Here is a 24,724-nt window from a genome sequence, read left to right as displayed (position 1 = left end):
TGAAACTAACAGAAATGATGAGGGGGAAACTCCAAGTGCACTGGAATCAGCGCAGTAGCACCTACTGAATGACCGGATTCATCAAACAGCATCAAATCACTGTAATACATTTGGAGAAGTTTCACACTAGTAATAATAGACATTATTATTAAATCTGCCACACACACTCCATAAAACCAAATTCTTTCATAGTTAAAACAAAATTTATAGTGAATAATGCAGACAATCATCTGGTTCATGGTTCACTTTAGACAGACCTGAATGTGGCATTGTGTAGTCAGCAAACAGACCTGGCAAGTTACACACAAGTCGGATGTCCACGGTTTCTATGCAAGTGTAAGCATTTGTAAAATCCAGACTCTCCTACAGTTGCACTGAAAAAGTGACTTCTGGCTGATGTGTGAATTGGCAGGCCATTCTGTCAATAACCAGGGACCTGTTCAGGAGCAATGTGCCTGGAGAGTAGCTGTGTCTGCGGCTCAGTATTTTGGTAATGAGACAAAATCAATGTTTACTCACCGCTTTCGGGCAGACAAGAGGTTTTCCAAAATCTCAGGCAACAACCCTTTTCTTACTCTGGACTTGACAAAACAATCTCCTGTTGGGGTCTTGATAAAATCTTCAGGCTGGAGCCTGAGGAAAGAGAACAATGAAGTCTTGATCTGTGATGACAAAAAGCACAGTATTCTACCGGTACCAAGTTCATCTCAAGATGTGTGCGAAAGTTTTAATATTTGTATAAAAGCAAAAAGAAACAGCTCACCAAACTAAGTGGATTTACTTGACATAGGATATGAAGTTGGGAGAAGAACACAATTTTGCATGTGTGCGTGAAAGTGCAGTAGAGGGGAAATACAGGCGGCGGCGCACACAGTGTAGAAGAGCGCGCACCACACAGACAGCAGGAGGAGGAGCCGTCTCACTGTAAGAAGCCATTGATGGGCAAGTATGAGTGGAGTGGATGGGGGGGGGGTTGTAGTAGTGGGGGCAACACTGAAGCCTTGCAGCGCTGGAGTCCGGGGTTCAAGTCCTGCCAAGGACAACATCTGCAAGGAGTTTGCATGTTCTCCCCGTGTTTGGATTTCTTCCTATACTAGCTATTCATTATAATCAATGTTATATAGAAAGTAGGAGGAGGGATGACGTTTAGCGTCGTGCAGGGATTTTAGATTATCCCGGACAACCCCTTTAAATGTACTAAAGAACCATTACAGCACATGTGACAGGCAATAAAAAAAACATGCCCCAACTATATATTTGGGTGATTTTTGCCAAAAAATAAAATCCCAATTTTTTTTTCTTTTAAAGCCTAGGGGCGATTTTCAATTTTAATTAAAATTTTCACAGTATTGCTAAAAAAGGCTTAATAAATAAATAAATAAATAAATAAATAAATAAATAAATAAAAGTTAGGTGAACCGACATGAAGGGGGGGGGGGGGGGGGAGTCTTACCACGCAACTGGAGCTGGAGGAGAAAGCCTACAGGAAATAGACTCCAGGGTGGAGCCAACATTGATTTCACAATTGTAATGGAAATCAGAATCACATTCTTGGAAATGGCAAATCAAACAAGTGAATTTGATTAATTGTAAAGCCCAACCAGACAAGTTAAATAAACTTTGCATGGATCCATCCAAAAATAGGCTTTAAAAGAGGAAATTTTTTTTTTAAAAAAAAAAGGTTGTTCTAGATGTGGTCTTCCCAAAATGAGTATCCAAAAGACTCACCCATATTTGTCGATGGATCCAGACTGCAGCAGGGTAGTATAGCAGAGATTGTGAGCCATCATGATAGATGGATACAGCGATGAAAAATCCAGAGTAGCAATAGGCACGTCATAATATCTGCAGGAAATGTAACAGATCAATTTATGACAGAAGCATAACGCAAGCATGTGAGAATGTTTATCAAGGGATTTGAAGAGTTTTATGCATTTTAGGAATTAGAGCATATGCATATATCTATCTCTCCATCTAAATAGATAAAAACACACCTCTCACAGGTCATGGTAATGCCGCTCCCTCTGCCAGCAACCTGTACACGGCGACATCACAACGTAATTCCACCTCATAAACCAACTTCATTAGCTTCACATACACCCAGGAAGACTGTGCAGCAAGCTTTCCCTCGATGGAGGAAAACGAACCAAAGTTTTTGGCTCCAACAAATGGATGAAATCTTTCCCCACAGTGTCAAGATGGAGTCTACATACTTCACTCCCCAGCTCCTTCACTCACTTTGGAACAACAAGGACCATTTACACCAGCTGCCAAATCTTCCAGTCCCCCTTACAGGCATATGAGCAGCTCAGCTTCCCTGGCCACCCAGGAACTGGACCAAAATTGGCACTCATTCGTAAACTTCCAGACACGCCAGGCTGTGGGCCAGAAAAGAGGATCTTCCACCAGCAGCCATAACAAAAAGCCAGAGACCAAATCTTGGAGATCACCCCTTCATCTTCTCTCAGCCCAAGTAAGCAACACTTTAAATAAGACACTACTGACTTCTGAGCAGCCAGCCTCCCCACTCTTTTGCAGAGCCTTGAAGATACTGCAGAAGCCTTGCAAGCAAACTCTCTAAAGAAACAAGCAAGCTCTAAGTCCTTTATGAAAGAAATGAGGTTGGCTATTCACAATTCAATCTAAAAAGATATTATGTGCCACTACTAATGTCAACGAATGTCAGAGCTAAAGCATTTGGCGGCCAAGTGGACCATATAGAGAGGAAAAGGGAGCATAGACACGAAAAGGTATAATAAACTAATTGAAGCCCATAACAACTTAGGTTTCACAGCTTTCAGATCCTCCTCTAAACTTGCCAAAGCTGAAGGCAGGAACTGAAGTAATGTGAAATTCCATGACATACATATGATGACAACCACAAAACTTGATGGCTCTCCCACAATCCACAACCTAATTTTCAACTTTTATCACAGGCTACCCATTCCAAAAACCTGCCAAAAACCTTAAAAATCATGCCCACATTTACCAAGTCAAGGATCAACTCCTGATCGCCATGAGAAAGCTGAACATACAATTTACTTCCCAGCCCTACCTGGAACCATAGACATTATAAAAATATTTCACAAGCAAAAAAAAATAAAAAAATCAAGCAAGAAAAAAAAAAAAAACCCTCACAATGTAAGGCTACATTACACATGACACGACATTAACATTTAGCCTTACAAAAGTACTTTTGTACGCAGAGGGTAATCCATTTTCATGGACCCTCAAAGTCCTTGAGTCTATTTGGGAATTCATGAAAATGGCTCAAGAAATAGCAAGTTCTATTTTTTTCTTGGATTGTCCACACAGATCATTTAAACAAAGAGTGTGTGAATAAATCTATTAAAGTCTATGTGGCTGTTAATAAAACGCCCATCATACAGCTGTAGAATCCTGTCATGTGAATGATACCTAAGTCTAAGGCCAAACAGATAGACTTTTTTTTTTTTTTTGAGTACTAGTCTTAACACTTCTCCCTTCTACCAAATCCACTCCTAGCTTTGGGTGAAATAAATGCAGTTTTCTCGCTATATGTAACCTCAGCCTAATCCAGATTTTCAACACAACTAAGAAAGGCCTAGATCTTTCTCAACCAATGTTGTATCGACCCCTTAATTAGAAACTACAGATCATGATCGACCCCCACCCTGATCCCATCCAAAACCTCTCTCCAAGAGAGGTCCATCCCCAAAACTACCTAAGGAATCAATGCCCCTTACAACTTTTGAAGGTCATTATGACATACTCTTACCTGAAAACTGTATCGCAAGATTGAAGAGAACAATTCACTGCCTCTGTTTAATAATCTTGCCTTTAGTCTATATTACCATATTGTTTTTAGGTTCTCAACCTTTGCTGATGTTAGGGGGCTGGTCCAAGCTGGCAAAGATTAACTTTTGGCAAGGAGTAAACTGGTGTAAGCGGCTATTTTCTTGTGGCTGCTTAAACAGTAAGCTGGGGTAAGTGGCCACAAGAAAATGACCGCAGGCATGCGCCGTCGGCCCTGCCCGAGGTCCAATGGCAGAGCCGACTGTGCATGCTTAGAAGTTTGAAGCCAGCACCGGAAGACAATGCAGAGAGAGGCCGTTCCAGGCGAAGATAGAAGCGGCGCTGGAGAGTTCTCTCGCAACATTGTCAACATTTAATGTTGACAAATAACGTAAGTTTGACATCCGTCATGAAACTGGTTTTCTTAATGGACACAAAAGTCCTGTATGCGGTGTCTCTCCCATACCCATTACTAGATTTGAGTATGCCATATATATAGATATATATATATATATATATATATATATATATATATATATATATATACACACACACACATACACACACATTATGCACAATTTACTCACCCTTTCACAGGTTCAATGACTGTGGCACCAGTGTAGTCTTCACCACCCTCTGATTTTACTACTGGCATTACCAGATCTTGTTTCATTGCCTAATATCGGAAGAATAACCAAAACAAGTTTAAAGCGCATATACAATGCATTTTATTACTTCTATATTAGAGGCATTTTATTCAGAGCAACAAAAACAGACTAGTCACTGCTCCCCACAAAATATTACATTCATTTCTTGCTTGAGGATGGAAATTACATGGTACTTTGAATGACATTGGTTTTTCAGAAAGACGTCCATTTTCATATGCATTTTTGTGGAGAGGAGCATAGTGTTAAGCCAGCCGAGGTCATAAGATCATCTATAGGTTGCCACTGCTCAATAAGTGACAGCATATCCTAGGATACTGCAATCTTTTGCCCCAACTGGAATGCCCATTCCTCTATGTAACCTTTCCACCTTTCAAATTGAAAATCCAAAGCGCCCACCTTCAATCCATGTATTAGCTCAACCACACGTCAATATTAGTGCATGCCCTTATTATCACGCACTTAGACTACTGCATCTCTATGGCCCTTCTGATGCTCTTGAGCCCCTCTAATCCACTTTAATTTCTACTGCGCAGTTCCCAGTCAGTCCTAGTCATCTTAACAAGAACTCTTTCTTTGCCCTCCTCTTATTTGCTCCTCTGACAACTCTCTCCAAGATTTCTTAAGTGCATCCCATAAACTGGAAATTGCGAGTCCAAACAGACAGTCCTTCACCACCAATATTTTTAAGAGCAAGCTGCCCTCAATAAGAGCAAAGCATGGACAGGCAATTGGGCAAACAAGTAGGATGCCTGGCCATATAGCTAGAGGTATAACCAATGGTAAGAGAAAGATTGTGATCCTACTGTACTAAAATGTCTGCACTAAACACATGTCTATCCTAAGATAAAAACAAAATAACATATGCATGTTATGGACATTTGAGTTGTTATTTCTCAAGGGGAGACCATGCGGTCTTTTTTTCTGCCATCAATCTTCTATGTTTCCATAAAAATGCACCACAGAAAATCCTACATGTGTGTCGCTGATTTAGTTTATTGTACTTATTTGTCTTCTGTGCTTAAACCCTTTTTGAAGACATTTTCGAAGACAATTTGAACTCTAGCATTGTAGACATTGCGCTAGTGCAATCAGAACTGTGAGCTGAAACACGTAATATGCAGTTTACCTGTCTGAGGAGCTGTGATACGACCTTGATTTGTTGCCCGCGGGATAACAGGTAATTTAGAGGCACACCGGTCACACGAGCCATCTCCATGTAATTAATAACACACATGAGCTTCTCCAAGAGGCGCAGGGGTAAGTAGGCATCCTTCAAGCAGTACACGGCCAGACGCCGGCGGGTCTGCTCATTTCCATTCTGTTATTATATGAAGCAAATTTATGTTGCTTTAAATGATAGACAATTCTTCCATTTGGTTATCAGAGACAGTAAATCGGGGCAGGGATGGGAGAGGCGCTCTCTCCACATAAAACAGTAGGATTGTCGGTATATGAAATACTGATGAATAATATTTTCCAATGTTCGCTGTGTTTACCTGCTAAACATGACACAGCCATAGAATATTACTACTATCTTATAAAGTGATACTATATCTTTCAGATATGACATCACTCTTTGAAGAGGATTGTCTGATCTCTGGCACCACCATCAGTCCTGAAAATAAAGGGGGCCACAGTGTTGAAGTCTTTCTCAGGATTTGTAGGGGCTCCAGAGATGGGATGCACCACTAATAAAAAGTGATAGCATATCCTAGATATATAAAATGATAATAGTCAGATTCCTTGAACTCAGCTGCAGACAAACTAGACAGAAAGTAACAGAGTAAAGAGTCTAATAGCTTTTAATATTCCTACTGTGTGTTGTTCTAGATCCTAAACCTGACAATGAAGCTGTACCTGCAGGTCTGTAATGATGGAATGCTGTACATCCTCCTTCTGTTCTTGCAAAAAGTGAAAACTAACAGCATTCAAGGTATAGGAACGTAGTTTGTAATCTCTTAGAAGAACCTAAAATACAAATGAAATTTATATATACAAAGTATGGATTTTTAGTAGATGATACATTATACTACTGTAAAACTTCTTTACCCCAGCACCAAACAATAGAGAAATTGGCATTGAACAAAACCAGCCCCATTCCACATAATACAGAAAATGATCTTTTACTCTAATGACAGCATTGGGTTGGGAGTGATATTCTTTGTTATCCTCTGGCTCAATCTCTATCTACTTGAAAGTACTTTTCCCATCTTAAAGGGAAAACATAAATCACACATTGGATCGCAATGAACAAAAGACAAGTTAAGAATTATTTCTGAAAACAAAAAGTCGCGTCAATGGAAACCAAAATCCTCAGCAAATATAAATCACCGGTGGATCCAATTTGAAAGAATTTCATCATGAGAACGCAATGTTATTTAGTTATGGCCACCATGTGCCTACATGCACTAACAACAACGCTGGTGCAATCTCCTGATGACAAAGTATATGGTTTCTGAAGGATCCCCCCTCCCAGATCTAGATCAGGGCATCAGTGAGCTCTTGGACAGTCTGTCTTACTGGTGGCATTGGATCAACTGATTCATAATGTCCCAGAAGTTCTCAAACAGATTAAGGGTTGGGAAATGTAAAGGCAGTCAATGGCATAAATTTCTATGAACTGCCTACACATTTGGATCAATTGAGATTGAGAACAGCTCTGCACCAGGGGAAACCCAGGTCCCACAGCAGCAGCATAAGGTCTGACAATGGCTTTAAGAACTTTACTGGAGTTATAGTGTGATTCTTACGTGTTACCTTAATTTTTTGAGAAATGTATAAGCCCTTTAAAATATTGAATTGATGTGCTTTAAAGAGCAACCCCTGAATAGTAAGCGGTTTATATTTGTCAGCAGTAAAAACTCTCGGTGGAGAATTTATACTTGGCTAGGCTACTTCAGAATAAGATTATTATTGTTATTATTATTAACAACAACTTTATTTAAATAGCGACAACATATTCCGCAGCACTTTACACATCAGAGGACACATGAACAGACAACGAGACATAACAATGCGACAAATAAATAAACATATCAAACAATAGGAGTGAGGCCCCTGCTCGCAAGAGCTTACATTCTATGAGAAGGTAGGGAGACACAAGAGGTCAGAGGGCTTGCTTGCTACAATGGTCCAGACATCTTTTAATAGAAAAGGTTGTGTAACCAGCCAGTATTTGTGAATAAACAGATACTAAGTGCAAGGAGTGCAGTGTAACTTCTAGATGGAGAGGACAGGATCTGAGGAACAGAGGAGGAAGGATAGAAATGTTATGATTCTACACCTCCGCACACTACATTGTGTTCAGGTCATGTGATGAGCCTGAATATACAGATGTGATTTTAGGGCAATTTTGAACCTGCTGTAGTTGGGGATCAATCAGATTGTTCAGGGTAAAGCATTCCAGAGCACCGATGCAGCTCGAGAAAGTCTTGGAGATGGGAGTGGGTTGTCTGGATATCAGAGGATGCAAGTCTAAGGACTAATTCACACGGGGGCAAGGAGGCAGATTTTGACAGTGGATTTCACCTCAAAATCCGCCTCCATACAATGGTGGTCTATGGAGACCACTAGCGTTCTTTTTTCCGCTAGAGGCATGTTGCCACTAGCGGAAAAAAGAAGCGAGCTGCCCGGAGTCCGCCCATTCATTTGAGCCGACTCTGGAGGGAGAAGCCGCAACCGTGACTGTCATGTCAGGTGTGATTTGACCAGAGTGTGTCTCCCCACGTCACGCTTGGTGGCAAAATCCGTCCCCCCTGCGAACGAGCCCTAAGGTCATTGGAAGAATGGAGAGGACAGTTAGGGTGATAGTGAAGAGAAAGGGGATATAGGGGGGTGCCGCGGTATGGATCGATCTGTGGGAGAGTGTGATAAACTTATATTGTATTCTGTGATGGATGGGGAGAAAAAAAAAAGGTCTGGCGACTGCATTCAGATCAGATTGTAAAGGTAGCGTTTAGCAAGTGAAAGCCGAATTAAAAGAGAATTGCAATACTGAAAATGAGAGAGAATCTGAACAACTGAAGGAGGTAATAACACAAAGTGTATAAACCTATACATACAATACCTGTAAAAGATCAAATTGAACCCGACCCTCTGTGTTGATCACTTTGTTTTCTCGTCTGCCCATCTGTTTGGACTGGAAGGAAGAGTCTCGGATTACAGACCTCATGTTCCGCATTCTCCCAAGTACAGGAAAACTGTCTACCTGTATAACAGAAAAACTCATTTATTTAATGGGTATATCCACTTTGCAACTATTTTGCAGAGCCTTGGTTAAAATTCTCCTACTGTTCGGAGTCTATAGCTCCAATGCAAAACTATGGTTATCCATGGTAAGATACAACAAACAAACCAAACTTTGATCTGAACCAATAGTTATTCCCACTTATTCTCATCTATCTCCTTCTTCCAAACATACAGAATCATGTCAAATTATTATGACCACCAGCTAATTTCCAGAATAACCAGCTGCATGGTGTGAGCAGCATGGACAGCAGCTAGATACGTTGACTCAGTAAGGTGATGGTAGATTAACTCACATGTCTGGAGCCATACTATCTGCAAAGCATCCCACATTTGCTGGAGGGTGCATGGAGGAGGATTTACAATGATCGAGATGGTCCAACAATAGCTCAATTTGGATCAAGTCTGGGAAATTAGAGGGTCAGGAAAGTACTTGAATGTCATGGTCGTGCTCTTCCAGCCACTATCACTATATGTTATATTATCTTGCTTGATTACATCTATCCAGAGGACAGAAACAGCATGTATGAGTATTCATGATCTTCAAGGATGGATTCATACCCAAATCGGTTCAAACAGCCTTCCACATGGAAGAATATGCCCAGAAAATGCCTGGACAAAATTCTCCAGGCCATAATGCAGCTGGCACAAGCTTGTGTTTTTCCAAGAATGGTTACATGGTATATGTTCTCTGATGTTTCTCATCTAACGTGCCAATGTCCAGCTGTTCAATGAACTAAAAAACATGACTCTTTGGAGAAGGCCACCCTTTGTGAATCCGAGTCAGTACAATTCTGATACTGCCATACAAATAGAAGAGCCTTTAGGCTTGTCTGGTAGCCCCCAATAAGCTTCTAAACTGTAACTTGGCTGGCCCTTGTACACCTTCGTGGCCGACATTCACCTCTCACAATAAGGAAAACAATGGTCAGTACTTTCCACATTGGTTATTCCCAATGGTGCTGTGTCCACTCATGATGCACTTTCCACAGCAGCATTCAAGCAGTTCACAAACTGTGCCTTTTCATAAATAATAATGGGAGCATGCTATAAAAATAGTATTCGCTCATCTCTAACTTCAATTGTAAGAAGTTACAATTGAAGTTAGAGATGAGCGAATACTATTCGAATAGCATGCTCCCATTGCAATGTATGAAAGCGGCACGCAGACTTTGCCGGCGGCCGCCACTTAACTCCTCACGTGCCGCTGCTTCCATCCATATATAAGGCGCACCGGACTATAAGGCGCACTTTTGATTTCTGAGGAAATCGTAGGATTTTATGTGCGCCTTATAGTCCGGAAAATACGGTATATGGATTTTTTTTTATTTATTTTCTTTTTAAAGGCAAGAATATTTTCAAAGCTGCTAAAATTTTTTTAGTTTAGAAGTGTTGGATCAAAAGGAAATGTTACCTTTAGGGTATGAGCTCTGTTGATAAGGTATGGCAAGTCAAAATTCTGGATATTGTAACCAGTTATAATATCTGGATCAATAATGCGCACAAACTCTGCCCAGGCCTAAGAAAGGGGGGGAAAAATTGGTCATTACACTCCTCCAGTGATATTAAGTACATTAATAATGTCTGTTAAATTAAACGTTCCTTTTGTTAGCAGGAAAATCAGTATCACATGAACGACAGTACATTGTAGGGCTGTTTCTATATTTACCAAAGATCCTTTTTTGATTCTATATTGCTATATTACTGTCGTAAAAGTCAGGATTTTATTCTTATACAAATGAACTGAAAAGGGCTTTAGGGACGCGTCCTCTCCTGCTGGAGTTTGCTCTGCTCAAGATAATTCCCCACAACTTCTCCCCCATCTTCCACTATGTCTGCAGTAAGGGGTGGTTATCGAGAGCAAAGCCCTGGCAAGAGAAAAAACACCCCTAAATTCGTTTTCAGCTAATTTACATAAGAATAAAATCCTGATTACCATGACAATGAACTGCAAAGCAGAATAAAAAAAAAGACATCTTTGGGGAGTATGGTGTCCGTCCTACCAGGTACTGGTGTTAGTCTTATACCAATTTTCTTGCTAGCAGACTCCCTTTAAAATTATTCAGATAAATACATTCCAAATTTACAATCAGTTTCTGTGATGGATTGTGTTGTAAAGGTTTGGTTCCTTATGAACTTTCTAAAAGTTTACTCACAAAAAGGTAACTGGGGAAGGTGATCCATTTGATAGTACTTAGCAAATATTACTCAAAGTGCACAAGAAATAAAACAATAATACATCAATTCAGCTTTTACTACAGGATGGAGCAAAATTTCCCTTCTGTACTCTAACAATAGAACGTGTTAATCTGCTTACCCTGGAGGATCAAAGAAAAACACAAGGCTTCCCATGAGAAAATGAAAAGTACTAGAAGGTACACTCTCCACAATCATGGTAGTTTTGATGGAACAGACCTGAGGAAAATAATCTTCTGATATGTCTATACATATCTATTCAGGAATTCCTCTTGCCAATGATTAAGTCACTTGCACAATATACTATGGAAAACCTATTGGGGGCACGTGAGGTCAGGGCTTAGAGTATATTCACATTTGAAAAAAATCATTTTCTTGTTTATATCATTGGGGAAACACAACACCATAGGTATGGACCTGGCCACTGGGCAATATCAAAACATGTAGGCTCTGCCCTGAGGCTATACCCTCTCCACAGACACTACGTTAGCCAGTTTTAGCCTAGTGTCCATATATGGCAGACAACCTGCATCAGGTCTGTTGCTTTGTTTTTCCTTATATTTCTTTTACTGGTGCAGGGGGGTTTTCAGCATGTATACCACATTAGTAACAACCCGCCCCCCTGAAGTGCTGCACTCCACTGAGCCCCTCGCCAGTCATCCGGGCCCTACTCCTGCATCCGTAGCCTAAATACCAGTGATCCAACTTTTAAGTGTGAGGTCACCGAGGGGGTGACCCTGCCTGGTTCCCCCACCTTCCTTGGCAGTTCTTTTCACTTTTCCAACCAGGATAAAATACCTTAAGAAGTGCATCTTCCCTCTCAAAGCAAAGCACTTGGGAGCCTACAATGCTAGCACAGGTGCCTAGCGTAAAAACGTTGCGTATAAAGGGGTCTTTTTCTCCCTGCCGCAGAACCATGTTAGCGATCTGAATGACTGGATCCTTGTCAGGCTCGGGAAACACTCCTGTGTAAAGAAGAGATGGAAATTAAAAAAAAACAAAAAAAAAAACAAAACACTACTACATAGTTTAGATTAGAAGAAAAGTAATCACCCGATTCCTGACTAATGACACAGTGACACAAAGTTAAAGTTACTGATAAAAACTACTCAAACTCTGAAAATTAAATCTGAAATCTAATACTGACATATGTACACTACTTTCCTTCACAACAGTGTTGAAAATTCACACCCAACATCTTCAAAGGCTGTTGTGAGGGATTTCACCATACCTGACCCTTGGTGACACATATTTTGTCTCCAAAAGGCAACCCCTACAAAATCCATAAGGCTGGCCATATAAATCAAATAGATTTCTGGTGAACGCTCATTTCATATCTCTCTCCACCAACTCTGTTCAGCCCACCATTCAACTTAGGTGAACATGTATGGCAATAGTTTATATCCTCAAAAACAAAAGGATCAGCCATGCCGAAATCAACACTAAACATATATAGTGGGCACCACTAGGTAAATATTGGGGTGCATCGAGGCCATGCTCTACACAAGACCAGGTCTTAAAGAAAAAACAGTTTCAAGTCATAAACAGACTGTTAACCCTCCAAATTGAAAAAAATCAGAAAAATGTATGCTGAAATCAGAACATGCCCAATCTCTGTTGTTGGGGGCAGCAAAGAAGGCTCCACCACACATTAATTGTTCAGCCAATACACATCTACGGTGTTAGCCCTGTTGATATTCCATCTACAACACACATTCAGTGCGTCAGGAAATGCCCTGATGTATAGGTCAAACATATTCATATGAGCCTATGAATGTACTTTTGGCTGGTACATGCTGATATATCCACAGGATAGGGGATAACTGTCTGATCACAGAGGTCCATCCACTGACTCCCCGACAGGGATTAAAAGAACGGAGGATCGAAAATCCCCATGTATTCTACTTGTCCGTGAAGTGCTAGCACGCTTGCATTACTCTAATTTTTGGACACTTCATAGCAGTAAATTGAGTGTAGGTCACACAAGTGCACTGGTGCTCCATTCAGAATTAGTCGGCATGGGTTTTGTCGCTCATCAATGCCCCTGATCACTGTGAGACCCAGCGGTTAGACCTCATTTATCCCCTATCCTGTGGGTAGAAAATAGGTGTCCTTAATGGCACAATCCCTTGTAGTGTATTTTTGTATACGGAGCCATTCTGCATAGTATACACTTTCTAAGACGCTTAATGAGGGCAACATGTGAGTGTGTACATTTGAATAGTTCGGATAGAAGGTACCAAAATATAAGACTATATCTCAAGAAATTCTCTGGAGTGATGCGAGCAGATTCATAGCCTTCAAGGAAAAACAGTGTTTGGCCACACCCACAAGGCCAATAAAATTTACCTTTTCTTCCAGCGCATTCAATATCAAAACTGAGAACTCGAAGAGGTGCAATCTTCTGCCACTCCCCTTCAGCAGGATGACTCAAGAGATCGGCCCAACTCACATCTACCTCTAGCTGGGCAAGAGACATCTGCACAGAAAACAAATGCAGGTTAGAGGATCAATCAGCCATAGTGAAGGGATAGAGAGAGCCATGTATCAAGCAGTGTGCCCAAAATGTGGCCTTATTTTCCACCTTTATACAAAGTAGTTTACAGTTTCCAGTGTATTTGTACAGTGCCTGAACATAACATCATTACTGTCTTGCTGTGCTCGCCAAGTTGCCATTTGTCAGTGAAAAGGGACGTGGTCTAAATATCTGTGTAAGTGTAACTTAAGATGAGCATAATTTTAAAATTAGCACAGATTTTTACTCGCTCATTAGCACATAAAAAACGGTTACAGAAACAGCTGTCTACAAAGGGAAATATTCTGTGCAACATTTATCAAATTGCAATTTTTTGCTAAATTAAATACAACTCACCGCACAGCATAAAAATAGACATGTAAAACCATGTGCAAATTTTTCCTAAAAAAGCTAAATGGAAATGCGTTCAAGTAAATATTCACAGCTCACCTTTCTAGGATCATTAGTAGTGTTGTCCGTACCATGATATTCCTTACGTACTTGATATTTACCAACAGGGAGCTCAATCCAATTACATCCTACAATATCATTATCGACCATAAACCTGAAAGTCAAGAAGTGTACAGTATTAAAAGATCAGAAAACTAAAATTCACTTTTATGATGGATGAGTCAAATACAAAACATACAACTTAAAAGGGATTACCCATCTTTTATAAACTTAGGTTAGGCCATCCATTTTAGATAGTTGGGGGGGGCCACACGGTGGCTCAGTGGTTAGCACTGCAGCCTTGCAGCGCTGGAGTCCTCGGCTCAAATCCTGCCAAGGGCAAAAAACCATCTGCAAGGAGTTTGTATGTTCTCCCCGTGTTTGCATGGATTTCCATCCCATACTCCAAAAAGTCATACTGATAGGGAAAAATGTACATTGTGAGCCCTATGTGGGGCTCACAATCTACATAAAAAAAAATTAAAAAAACAGTTTTTTTTAGATAGTTGAAATTCCAGGTTGGAATACAGATCAGCTGTTTACCAGACTGCACAACTCCTGGAATGGTTTACATGTCAGGCCCGTGCTGCTGTACTTTCAGTAGCATTAACTACGGTATGTGGGCTGCATTGGTGTTTCATTCAAGTCTATGGGACAGCACTGCAGTACCAATAACAGCTACTACTAAAAGCACGGTGAGTCAGTGCAGCTATGAGCAGCTAAACAATGCTGGGAATCAAATGATCTGTGGGAGTCCTGAGAGTTGGTCTCCTGCCAATCTAAAATTGATAATCTATCCTTAGGATAACCCCTTTAATATTTAATAAAAAATAAAATAAAAAAAAAAAACACACACACAAGAACAAATAACACCCAAAACTAGGTCGCAAACAGTGAATTTGAAGATTTAAGTTGAGTACCTTATGTGTACCTAGCAAAGAGAAAAAACGCTGGATAAATTGAATTTTGTTTTTTTTTTTGTATTTTTTTGTTAGCAGGAATACAAATTTATACAATCTTATTATTCCCCTGTCAGCAGGAAAAGCAATATCAAACTAGTGATGGTACTTTGCAAAGCTGCTCCTACACTTTCCAAAGATGCCTTTCTTATTTTGCCATGCAGCTTCTTTTTAATTGAACTCTGCATTGTATTCTTATGCACATGAGCTGAAAAAGGACTTTAAGGACGTGTCTTCTCCTACAGGTGCTACACTCTTTGCACTAGATAACCAGCCCTGGCAGGAGAAGACACGCCCTTAGAGCGCTTTTCAAAAAAAAATTTACACAAGAAAAAAATCCAGATTTTCAAGAAAATGGAGCTGCAATGCAGAATAAGACAGGCATCTTAGGAAAGTGTAGATGCCACTCAACAAGACACTGTCATTAGCTTGATACTGATTTTCATGCTGAGAGACTCCCTTTAAGGATTGCAAACCATTTATACAATGGGTTAATAAATAAAGTGAAGAAAAGCGTACAGCCAAGCGATAAAACCCACTGTAAATATAAAAGCAAACATAAATAATAGACATCATGTTACACAAAGAAATGGCAATGTTCATAAAACTTTTTTCTTACAGGGTTCCATGGTAAAGCAAATATGTTGCAAGCAGTGGGCATGAAAATCTGTTGGATTTTAGCTTTATATCAAACTACTTTGAGTTAAGGCCCTGATCCAGAGATACTAGCGTTACTATGTACAATTGCAAAACAAAAAAAAAAAGCTAAAACAGGCATGTTGGCATTATGAGCAGACATGGCCTGCATCACACTTTAACAGTCTGGATGATATAATACCAAGTATTCCCAAACTTTAAACAGGAGATGGAATAATCACAGGTTTAAATCCCTTAATAAAACAGAAAAAAGGAAAAGTTTCATATAGAAACAAAAAAAAAAAAAAAAAGGAAAAAAAAAGAAAGAAAAAGCCCTTTACTAATTAAAAATAGCACAAAAGTTGTAAAATACCTGATTTCAAAGTCAATGTTGGCTTCATAGGCTTGATAGCATTGTAATGGGAAGCTGCCAAAGCGAATACCTTGTTCTAAGAGACGCTTGGCAGGTGCGATTAGACGTGGTAAGGCCATGGTGATTTTAAGAAAGGGAATAATCCTCTTTCCATGATATCCATACATATCTACAGTAACAAGTAAAACAATCAATGTCAATGATCAAGACTACTATATTTTATACTTTCAAATATAATTCTATAAATTTATAAACATGAAGACGTCTATTTTAGTAGATATTCGTACAACCTATAAAACATTATTTTCGGGATATTACCTCCCCACCATCAAAAAAAAAAATAAAAAATCAGGCCTTACAGCATAGTGTCATTGCTGGACTTTGGAACACCCCCCTTACAGTACTAGTCTATAGAAGAGTACTGTCAGGGGACGTTCCTCACAGACCAGAGGAGACGCTAGGTTGAAGGCCTGCCCTTCTAACAGTGGAGAGATATCAGTGCCAAAATTAACGGCACTGATCTCTTTCGCACCGGGGTGCATACTAAGAATGCCGACAGTACACTAAATTCATGATACTACATGTTTTTTTATAGTATGCGAAAGGTCCAATTCAAAATTCTGTACTTCATAATTTCTCTCCAATTCCTTATTTTACAATTTTGGCAACTTTATCCAGTGGAAAAATTTAAAGAGGACCTTTTATGGATTTGGCACATGCGGTGTTATATACCGCTGGAAAGCCGACAGTGCGCTGAATTCAGCGCACTGTCGGCTTTCCCGATCCCTGCCCCAGGTAAAGAGCTAGAGGTGCCAGTACCGTAGCGCTTTACAGTCAGAAGGGCATTCCTGACAGTCTGTCAGGAATGTCCTTCTCCACAGCAGCGCCTATTGCGCTGTACAGTGTGAGTGGGGAGGAACGCCCCCTCCCTCTGCTCACAGTGCTCGTCCATAGACGAGTAATATCAGGAGCAGAGGGGGCATTCCTCCCCGCTCACACTGTACAGCGCGATAGTCGCTGCTGTGGAGAAGGACATTCCTGACAGACTGTCAGGAATGCCCTTCTGACTGTGAAGAGCTACAGTACTGGCACCGCTAGCTCTTCACCCGGGGATCGGGAAAGCCCACAGTATGCTGAATTCAGCGCAATGTCGGCTTTCCAGCAGTATATGGAACTGCCTGTGTCCAATCTGATGAAAGGTCCTCTTTAAACAGCGTACACATCACTCTTCCTAATTTAAAATATTAAAGAACAATCACCATAGGGAGAAAAAAAAAATTCAATTTGTCAACAAGTTTTCACACTGAAAGAGACAACAATTGGTATTTTTCTCCTGATGGTGAATATTCAAAATAAAGAAATGTGAACATGGATTCCTTTGCTGCACTCTGGTGCTTTTTTTTGCATTTGTGGATGCTGCTTGGATTGTCTCACACATAGAATCAACTTTTGGCTAACATATATACTGTGGGGGTCATACTTTCTATATTTATATTTCAAAATGACTTACTCTCCTTCATGCAGATATCTACCGCCAGGACTGCCTGAGAGATGTTGTCTTTGTTAGAGCGCATGTCCTTGATCACTACATTGTTTAGTTCCTTCTTGAAATCGTTCAGATGCTCCTGTTTGAATCCTGAAAGACAGATGCAAGACAGTTGTAGAAGAGTATAGTAGAAAGTTAATTTTGTGATTAAAATTAGAAAATGCATTAAAAAAAAAAAAAAAAAAAAAAAAAAAAAACACAACTATTTCTACACAACACAAAGATATATTGCCATGAAATAAAGCTGAATATTAAGCCCTACTCACATGTGTTGTGGTTTTTGTTTAGAAAGAGAAAAAAAATAAAATAAAATAAACAGACACACACTGCCAGATCCATTATAGGAAGGACAACAGTTCCCATTAACTTATAATAGAGACAGCAGTGTTCCTAAAGGCTGACCGTGTCTAACTACAGTGGTCCAGTAAACATCACAATGTTTAAATGAAGGTTTGCCAAAAAAAAAAAAAAAAATTAAGGCTACGTAAACAAGGCAATATGTTCAACTGACTTGGATTAGCGATAAGGAATACTTATAAGATTTTTTCCACAAAGCAAGTTATTCTGTATCCATAACTTGCAGATCAGTGGGGGGCTGACGTTCCTTGTTTTTAATAGAGCGGTAGTGGGACAGTGAATACACTTTTCCATTTATTTCAATGGGAGGGCCAGAGATAATCGAGCACTTGTACCTCGGCCATCTCTGGTACCCCCCACTGATCTGCAAATTATTCCTATCCTATGGATAGAGAATAACTTGGTTTGTGGGGAAGCCCTTTAAGCAATAATCAGATAAGTACTTTCCCAACCGTATATTTTGTTTCCACAAAAGTGGAATAAATGAAACGCTAAATGAAAAACAGCTAGAATATTTATTAATCACCTATCCAAGCTTTGGAATAGTCATCAATCACGCAGAGAGGGGTCCTGATATTAAGACCACCAGGAAACAAGTGAAGTGGAGGCTATAATGTTTCTGCACCACCCATATAGACTTGTAAGAACAAGTCCTGCCCATTTATAGAGAACAGTGGAGAATCTTACAGGCAAGTTGTCATAATCGCTGGTGGTACCAGTGCTTAGAGCCCCATCCATATAACATTTACCACAAATCTGGTTATACCACCAATAAGGTTATGTTCACATTAGCAGAAATCTCCACTGCATAATGAGGACTTTGCAGGCAATTTCTCCCCAAAATAAGTTCTGCTGCACATAGGTGGGGTTTTGTAAAACCCTGTACACTTTATGAGACTTTAATCTGATATGCATAGCTATTGATTCTTAGATAGGCATAACATATACTATACATGTACAGCATTATTGTCAAGTAACACCTTTACATACCGTCATGGCCCCTGTACAGAAAATGGGAGCATCAGAATACAGAAGACACAAAGGATCATCATATATAGATAAAAAATGCCAAATAAATAAATAATACACCAAATTTGATTTCTTTTATTAGGGAGTCCACATACAAAACCCTTTATAATATAAAGGTAGATTTCTTGGTCACATACCAGGCTGACAGGGCACATAGAAGTATGGAGCAAAGCCGTGTATATGGCAGCATATGCTGTTCCCATCTGCTGTGATTCCAAACATCCTGATAATGGGAACAGGTCCTTGCGTAGCACCAAGCATCCCAGGAATGTGTGACCCTACAAAATATTATTGGTTTAGTAACAGGCAACAAAGATCCCAATTAATTTACTTGATACAAAATAATGTGGTTAGATACATTTAAAGATAAAAAAAATAATTATGTAAAAAAGTAAAATAAATCTAATTCTATTTTTTATTTAGTTTAAAAAGTATATATTGAAATATAGAAGTAAAAGAAACAGTAAAAAAATAAAAATAATAATACTACAATCCTAAAAAGGCACATGAAGGTGCAGGATAAGAAGGCAAGTATAAAATACAATAACTTATTCTAAGAAGAATGGAACATACAGAAAAAAGTGCAGGGTGATAAAAAAAAGGAAAGAGAAATCAAAGTGGAGTCACACTGACGCTAGGTTCAAACCAGCGTTCGGGTCTCCGTTCTCAGGTTTCGTTTTTGAATGCAGAAGACAGAAACCTGCCATGCAGAGTCCGGCCGTGAGCGCTGGTGAGCGTTTTATGCTCTCCGCCGCAAAACAGTTTTTTTAAACCGGACACAGAGTACTGCATGTCCGACTCTGTGTCCGGTTAAAAAAAAAAAACGGTTTAGCCGCGGAGAGCATGAAACGCTCACTGCCGCTCACGGCTGGACACTTTTTGAACCCATTCAAATGAATGGGTTTGAAAGATGCCGGCAGGTTTCAGTCTCCTGCCCAGTTTTGTGCAGGAAACAGAAACCTGCAGAACGGAGGCCGGGCGCAGATGTGAACGAGCCCTGAATGGAAATAGTGCAAGGGATGTAAAAAGGTACAATATAAGTGGGCGGAGAGATCCTGTCTGAATAGTGAGGAAGGAAAATATATAGAATTCAGATGCCGATGGTGAAGCATAACTGTATCAATTCGTCGAATCAGATTGGTCAAAGAGAGGAAAGACTTTCTCCAGTTGAAAGCAACATGGATTCAGGCAGCCATCATGATATATTTGAAGAGGTTTTCCGGGCAAAAAAGATTTATTTTTTTTTAAGTCTGTTAGTGCTATTAATGAGTTAATAAATGCACCCATATACCTTTAGCCGTGTTTTGAGTGATTTCTGGGAGCTCCTGTTATCTTCTGCATTTATTTACATGGTTCAGCTTCCTGCTGTATAACTTCCAAACTACCTCCCTCTCACCTCACTAACCCCTCCTTCCTCTCTCCCTCCCATACACCCCCTCCCTGTCTCTCTAGCTAACCTGCCGTTCCTACCTAATCAGCCCAACCACTGACCCATATTATATACTTGCCTTCCAGGCTTCTTCTTGTGAGACGGCCCCTACTGCTTTACTTATGCTTCTCTGTAGTGATGGCTCGCCTCTACTACGCATGCGTAAGCTGGGCAGTAGAGGTGGATTATCAGCAGCAGTGTGCAGAGCAGAGCTTGGAGAAGAGGGTGCGCCTGCAGAATTAGCGAAGAAAGAGCCATCTCGAAGGAAGAAGGTAAGTATAATGGGGTGGATGGGGGGAAATTCATAGTGACGATCGGTTTCCAGAAATGGGAAAATGGATCGTTACTGGATAATCAGAAAACGTCCTATACATTTTTGTTGAATTATGTTATTTAGAAAGTAGGAGGAGGTTTAGATTAGTGAAGGGCTTTCCAGTTATCTCGGACTACTTCTTTAGGCAATTTTAACTGGGCATATTTGAGGTCTGTAAAACTAGAAAAAGTTGTGGTCAGAAAACCATAGCATTACTCAAAAAAAAAAAAAAATTCATATATAAAATTAATCAATTAAAGAGGTTTTCCAGGCAAAAAAAAATAAAAATGATGTTAGTGCTACTAATGGGATAATAAATGCACCCATATACCTATATCCGTGTTTTGAGTGATTTCTGGGTGTGTCTGAGGGCTGCTGGCATCTCTGATTTTGTTTACATGCCCTGCTTCCTGCTATATAACTTCCTCACTAACCCTCTCACCTCCCCCCCCCCCTCCCTGTCTCTCTAACTATTCCATCCTTTCCTACCTACTCAGCCCAACCCATAGCATATACTTACCCCTCCAAGCTTCTGGTGAGACGGCCCCTCCTCCTGTACTGCTCCCGTACTCCTCCTCAGCAGCGACAACGAGACACCTGAACTGCGCATGGTTTGAAAACCTGAGGCTCTTGCACAACCCACTGCACTTGCATATTTATAAAATGTCTTTCAAGGAAGTGAAGCATCTATTGGTCTACATAAAGGTATGATGGTGCTCGACATAATGTCACCTAGAATGCACAGTGGCTGATTTGGTATAGATTATCTTAGAGACAGACTCCCTTTCACAGAACACAGACTATTGTCGTCTAGGGGAGACATGCCCTTTAAAAAAATATTTTAAAGTTCACTTAGAATGGCATGAAATTATAAAAGTAGTAATAATACGCAGTTTACTGAACAACTGCCAGTCCCAGTTTTGTTGCTTGTGATATCCAGCTGGTATTTTGGCTTTCGGTAATGACTGAAGCAGTAACCTGTCACCATCACCATCCAAATGTCCATGTCAGGATGTCATCACTGGAGGCCAAAATACAGAGACTAGTGGGGAACTAAGAAGTACAGAATGGAAGAATGTTTATTTTATTTTCTGGGGAGTGACTGGACAATCCATTAACCCCTTCCCGCCGATGGCATTTTTTGTTTTTGGTTTTTCGTTTTTAACTCCCCTCCTTCTAAACCCCATAACTTTTTTATTTCTCCGCTCCCAGAGCCATATGAGGTCTTAATTTTTGCGGGACAAATTTTTCTTGATGATGCTACCATTAATTATTCTATATAATGTACTGGGAAGCAGGAAAAAAAATTCAGAATGGGGTGGATTTGAAGAAAAAATGCATTTCTGCGACTTTCTTACGGGCTTTGGTTTTATGGCGTTCACTGTGCAGCCAAAATGACATGTCCCCTATATTCTGTGTTTCGTTACGAATCCGGGGATACCAAATTTATATGGTTTTATTTACATTTTGACCCCTAAAAAAAATTCCAAAACGGTGTTAAAAATTTTTTTTCTAAAAGTCGCCATATTCCAACGGCCGTAACTTTTTTATACATAGGTGTACGGGGATGCATAGGGCGTCTTTTTTTGCGGGGCCGGGTGTACTTTTTAGTTCTACCATTTTCGGGAAATGTTATTGCTTTGATCACTTTTTATTAAAATTTTTATCAGAATCAAAACAGTGAAAAAACGGCTGTTTGGCACTTTTGACTATTTTTTCCTGCTACGGCGTTTACCGAACAGGAAAAATATTTTTATAGATTTGTAGAGCGGGCGATTTCGGACGCGGGGATACCTAACATGTATGTGTTTCACAGTTTTTAACTACTTTTATATTTGTTCTAGGGAAAGGGGGGTGATTTGAACTTTTAATACTTTTTATATTTTTTTATATTTTTTTTACTTTTTTTTTTTCACACAGTATTTTTATTTTTTGCATTTATTACACCCCCTAGGGGTGTTGAACCCCAGGGGGTCTGATCACTAATGCAATGCATTACAATGCTAATGCATTGCAATGCATTGCAAAAAATCATCATCTCTTTTGCAGGCTGCATAGACCAGCCTGCAAAAGAGAGAATTTGCAGACCGGCTGGGAGCCTTTAACAAGGCTCCCGGCTGTCACGGCAACATGACGTCGGCCCTGGAGCATGCTCCAGGAGCCGGCGATCCCTGCCAAAATGGCGGCGCCCATGCGCCGCCGGGAAAATGGCGCCTCCGGCACCTTTGACCGCAGCGCCGGAGGGGTTAATGCCTCCGATCGGTCCGGGGACCGATCGGAGGCATTAGAGCCGGTTGTCTACTGCTTAAAGCAGTAGACACCCGGCGGCTATGACGGCCGCCCGGCTCCCGGGCGGTCGCCATAGTTACAGACCCGACACGCGCCGTACTATTACGACGCATGTCGGGAAGGGGTTAAAAGAACTTGTATTTAAAGATGACAATAGCCCATATATCCTGGTAGTTTATATGGCCATCATAGAGGAATCAATCACTCGGGACAAGCTTTATTTAGAAGATCTGGCAAGCAATGAATATAACCATCATTATAGCCTCAGAGGTGACTAAGCTTTCTTAGTATTCATAATGGCATATATGTTTAGTTATACAGCAGATGGATCTTTCTATACAGAAGGAAATGTGGATAGAAAACCCCTGAGGAAGCAGTGATAATGGTCATATTGGTAGTGGGGGGTTAGTTATTAGATAATATATTACACGTTATAAAACATATAATCAATGTGTGTGGTTTACAGATAGACTACGTGCTGAACACAGGCCTGCAGACTAGGGGAGAGACATATACATGTGATTTATTACAGGAAGCTGGACCATTTTAATAGCAGTCATTAAATATAAGATATTCAATTACTATGTGGGGAACTGTTCTGTAGGCCCAGTGTAGGAGTGGAGATTATCTCCAGGGGAATTCCTTAACCAAGCAGCTCCACAATCCTTCACTCTTCTTGGATTCACAGGTACAATAAGGGGTATAATAGGATAATGTTGTCAAGTACAAAGAAAACTGAAAAGTGCTTCCCTATTGCACCAATAATAACTGATCTAATCATCTCAATTACTCTACTTCCTTATTTGTACAGCCAAGTGCGGTAACTACCTGCAAGCACAAGGTACACTGGCAGAAGGCCTTAAATCCTGTGCCATCAGGTTAGATTAATATACATTTAGCAATGGGCTCAATCCCTAGATGATAGTGCCACAGATAATACTACGGTGGTAGAAATTTCAGTTGTATATTGCCATCTAGATAGTATATATAATGTAGGGACAGAAAAACAAACTGATTAATATAGTGAGCTATTTCTAACTACTGTCTTTCTGATATTGAAGGAAGGGTTCCAGATGGCAACCAAAATGGTTGCCAATACGACTAAATCTGCAAATAGCACCAAAACATTACAGTCTAGAGTTAAATACAACGGTAAGTAAGAAACCTTCAGTTTCCTGATTGACCAGTCAGGATGCCATTAATACTGTCTGCAGCTAGAGGGTGCACTAAAGAAGATTGAACTGTGTGATGGGTGCAACTGGTGAGAGGCACAGGTAAACATAATACTGTGGGGATGGGGGTGCACTGTGTGTATGGAGGGCCACTGGGGAGCATTATACTATGTGTTGGGTGGGGCGACAGGCAGCATTATACTATTTGGCCACTAAAAATTTGTTTTGGCTCCTAAATTATTTAGGCAAACCATCACAGCAGCCACAAAGAATAAGACACAGAAAATATACTCAGGGCATAACTAGTTATACAGTCTTAACCCCTGCCCACCACAGCCGTTTTTTTTCAATTTCTTGTTTTACTCCCCAACTTCCAAAAAGCCATAATCTTATTTTTCCATGGTACCATTTATTATTCCAAATAATGTGCTGTGTGATCAAAATTATATTTTACCTATGTTCGAGTCTGCAGGCTTACAGCAATACCAAGTTTATATAGCTTTGTGGAGCTTCACACCAGAGCACAGAAGAGGTGAGTAACACTTTTTATATCTCCTCATCTTCCCTGGTGTTCCACTTATTGACCTGTGGGGCCTGAAGAGACCGCACACTATAAAAATAGCAGTTTTGCAAGACAAATTTTGCAATGTTCGGTCAACATTTTATCATACAGCAAAGGAGGCGTGACCAAAATAATCGCTATTAATCTTAACCTAGGTAAAATGCTTAATTAATCAGGATTGGGATATAGGTCATAATTGCCCAGCCTTTAA

At 40.2% G+C, this 24,724-nt stretch overlaps 1 protein-coding gene across 1 annotated transcript in view; it reads right to left on the bottom strand.

Moving 5' to 3' along the window:
- POLD1 (DNA polymerase delta 1, catalytic subunit) overlaps positions 1 to 24,724 on the bottom strand; it is a 91,254-nt gene that overhangs the window by 52,234 nt on the left and 14,296 nt on the right. Inside the window, exons 4-16 of the mRNA XM_075280229.1 lie at positions 18,886 to 19,026; positions 17,327 to 17,452; positions 15,817 to 15,985; positions 13,849 to 13,963; positions 13,233 to 13,362; positions 11,682 to 11,848; positions 10,102 to 10,206; positions 8,509 to 8,649; positions 6,300 to 6,410; positions 5,569 to 5,760; positions 4,362 to 4,450; positions 1,729 to 1,845; positions 520 to 633 (exon numbers count right to left, since the gene is read on the bottom strand). Coding sequence (XP_075136330.1) covers positions 520 to 633; positions 1,729 to 1,845; positions 4,362 to 4,450; positions 5,569 to 5,760; positions 6,300 to 6,410; positions 8,509 to 8,649; positions 10,102 to 10,206; positions 11,682 to 11,848; positions 13,233 to 13,362; positions 13,849 to 13,963; positions 15,817 to 15,985; positions 17,327 to 17,452; positions 18,886 to 19,026 — 1,717 coding nt within the window. The remainder of the gene's footprint in view (positions 1 to 519; positions 634 to 1,728; positions 1,846 to 4,361; positions 4,451 to 5,568; positions 5,761 to 6,299; positions 6,411 to 8,508; positions 8,650 to 10,101; positions 10,207 to 11,681; positions 11,849 to 13,232; positions 13,363 to 13,848; positions 13,964 to 15,816; positions 15,986 to 17,326; positions 17,453 to 18,885; positions 19,027 to 24,724) is intronic.

The sequence above is a fragment of the Leptodactylus fuscus genome, chromosome 6 (genome assembly GCF_031893055.1).
Source record: "Leptodactylus fuscus isolate aLepFus1 chromosome 6, aLepFus1.hap2, whole genome shotgun sequence".
Classification (NCBI taxonomy): Eukaryota; Metazoa; Chordata; class Amphibia; order Anura; family Leptodactylidae; genus Leptodactylus; species Leptodactylus fuscus.
The sequence above is the reverse complement of the archived record's forward strand: the minus strand, read 5'-3'. Positions and strand labels throughout refer to the sequence as shown.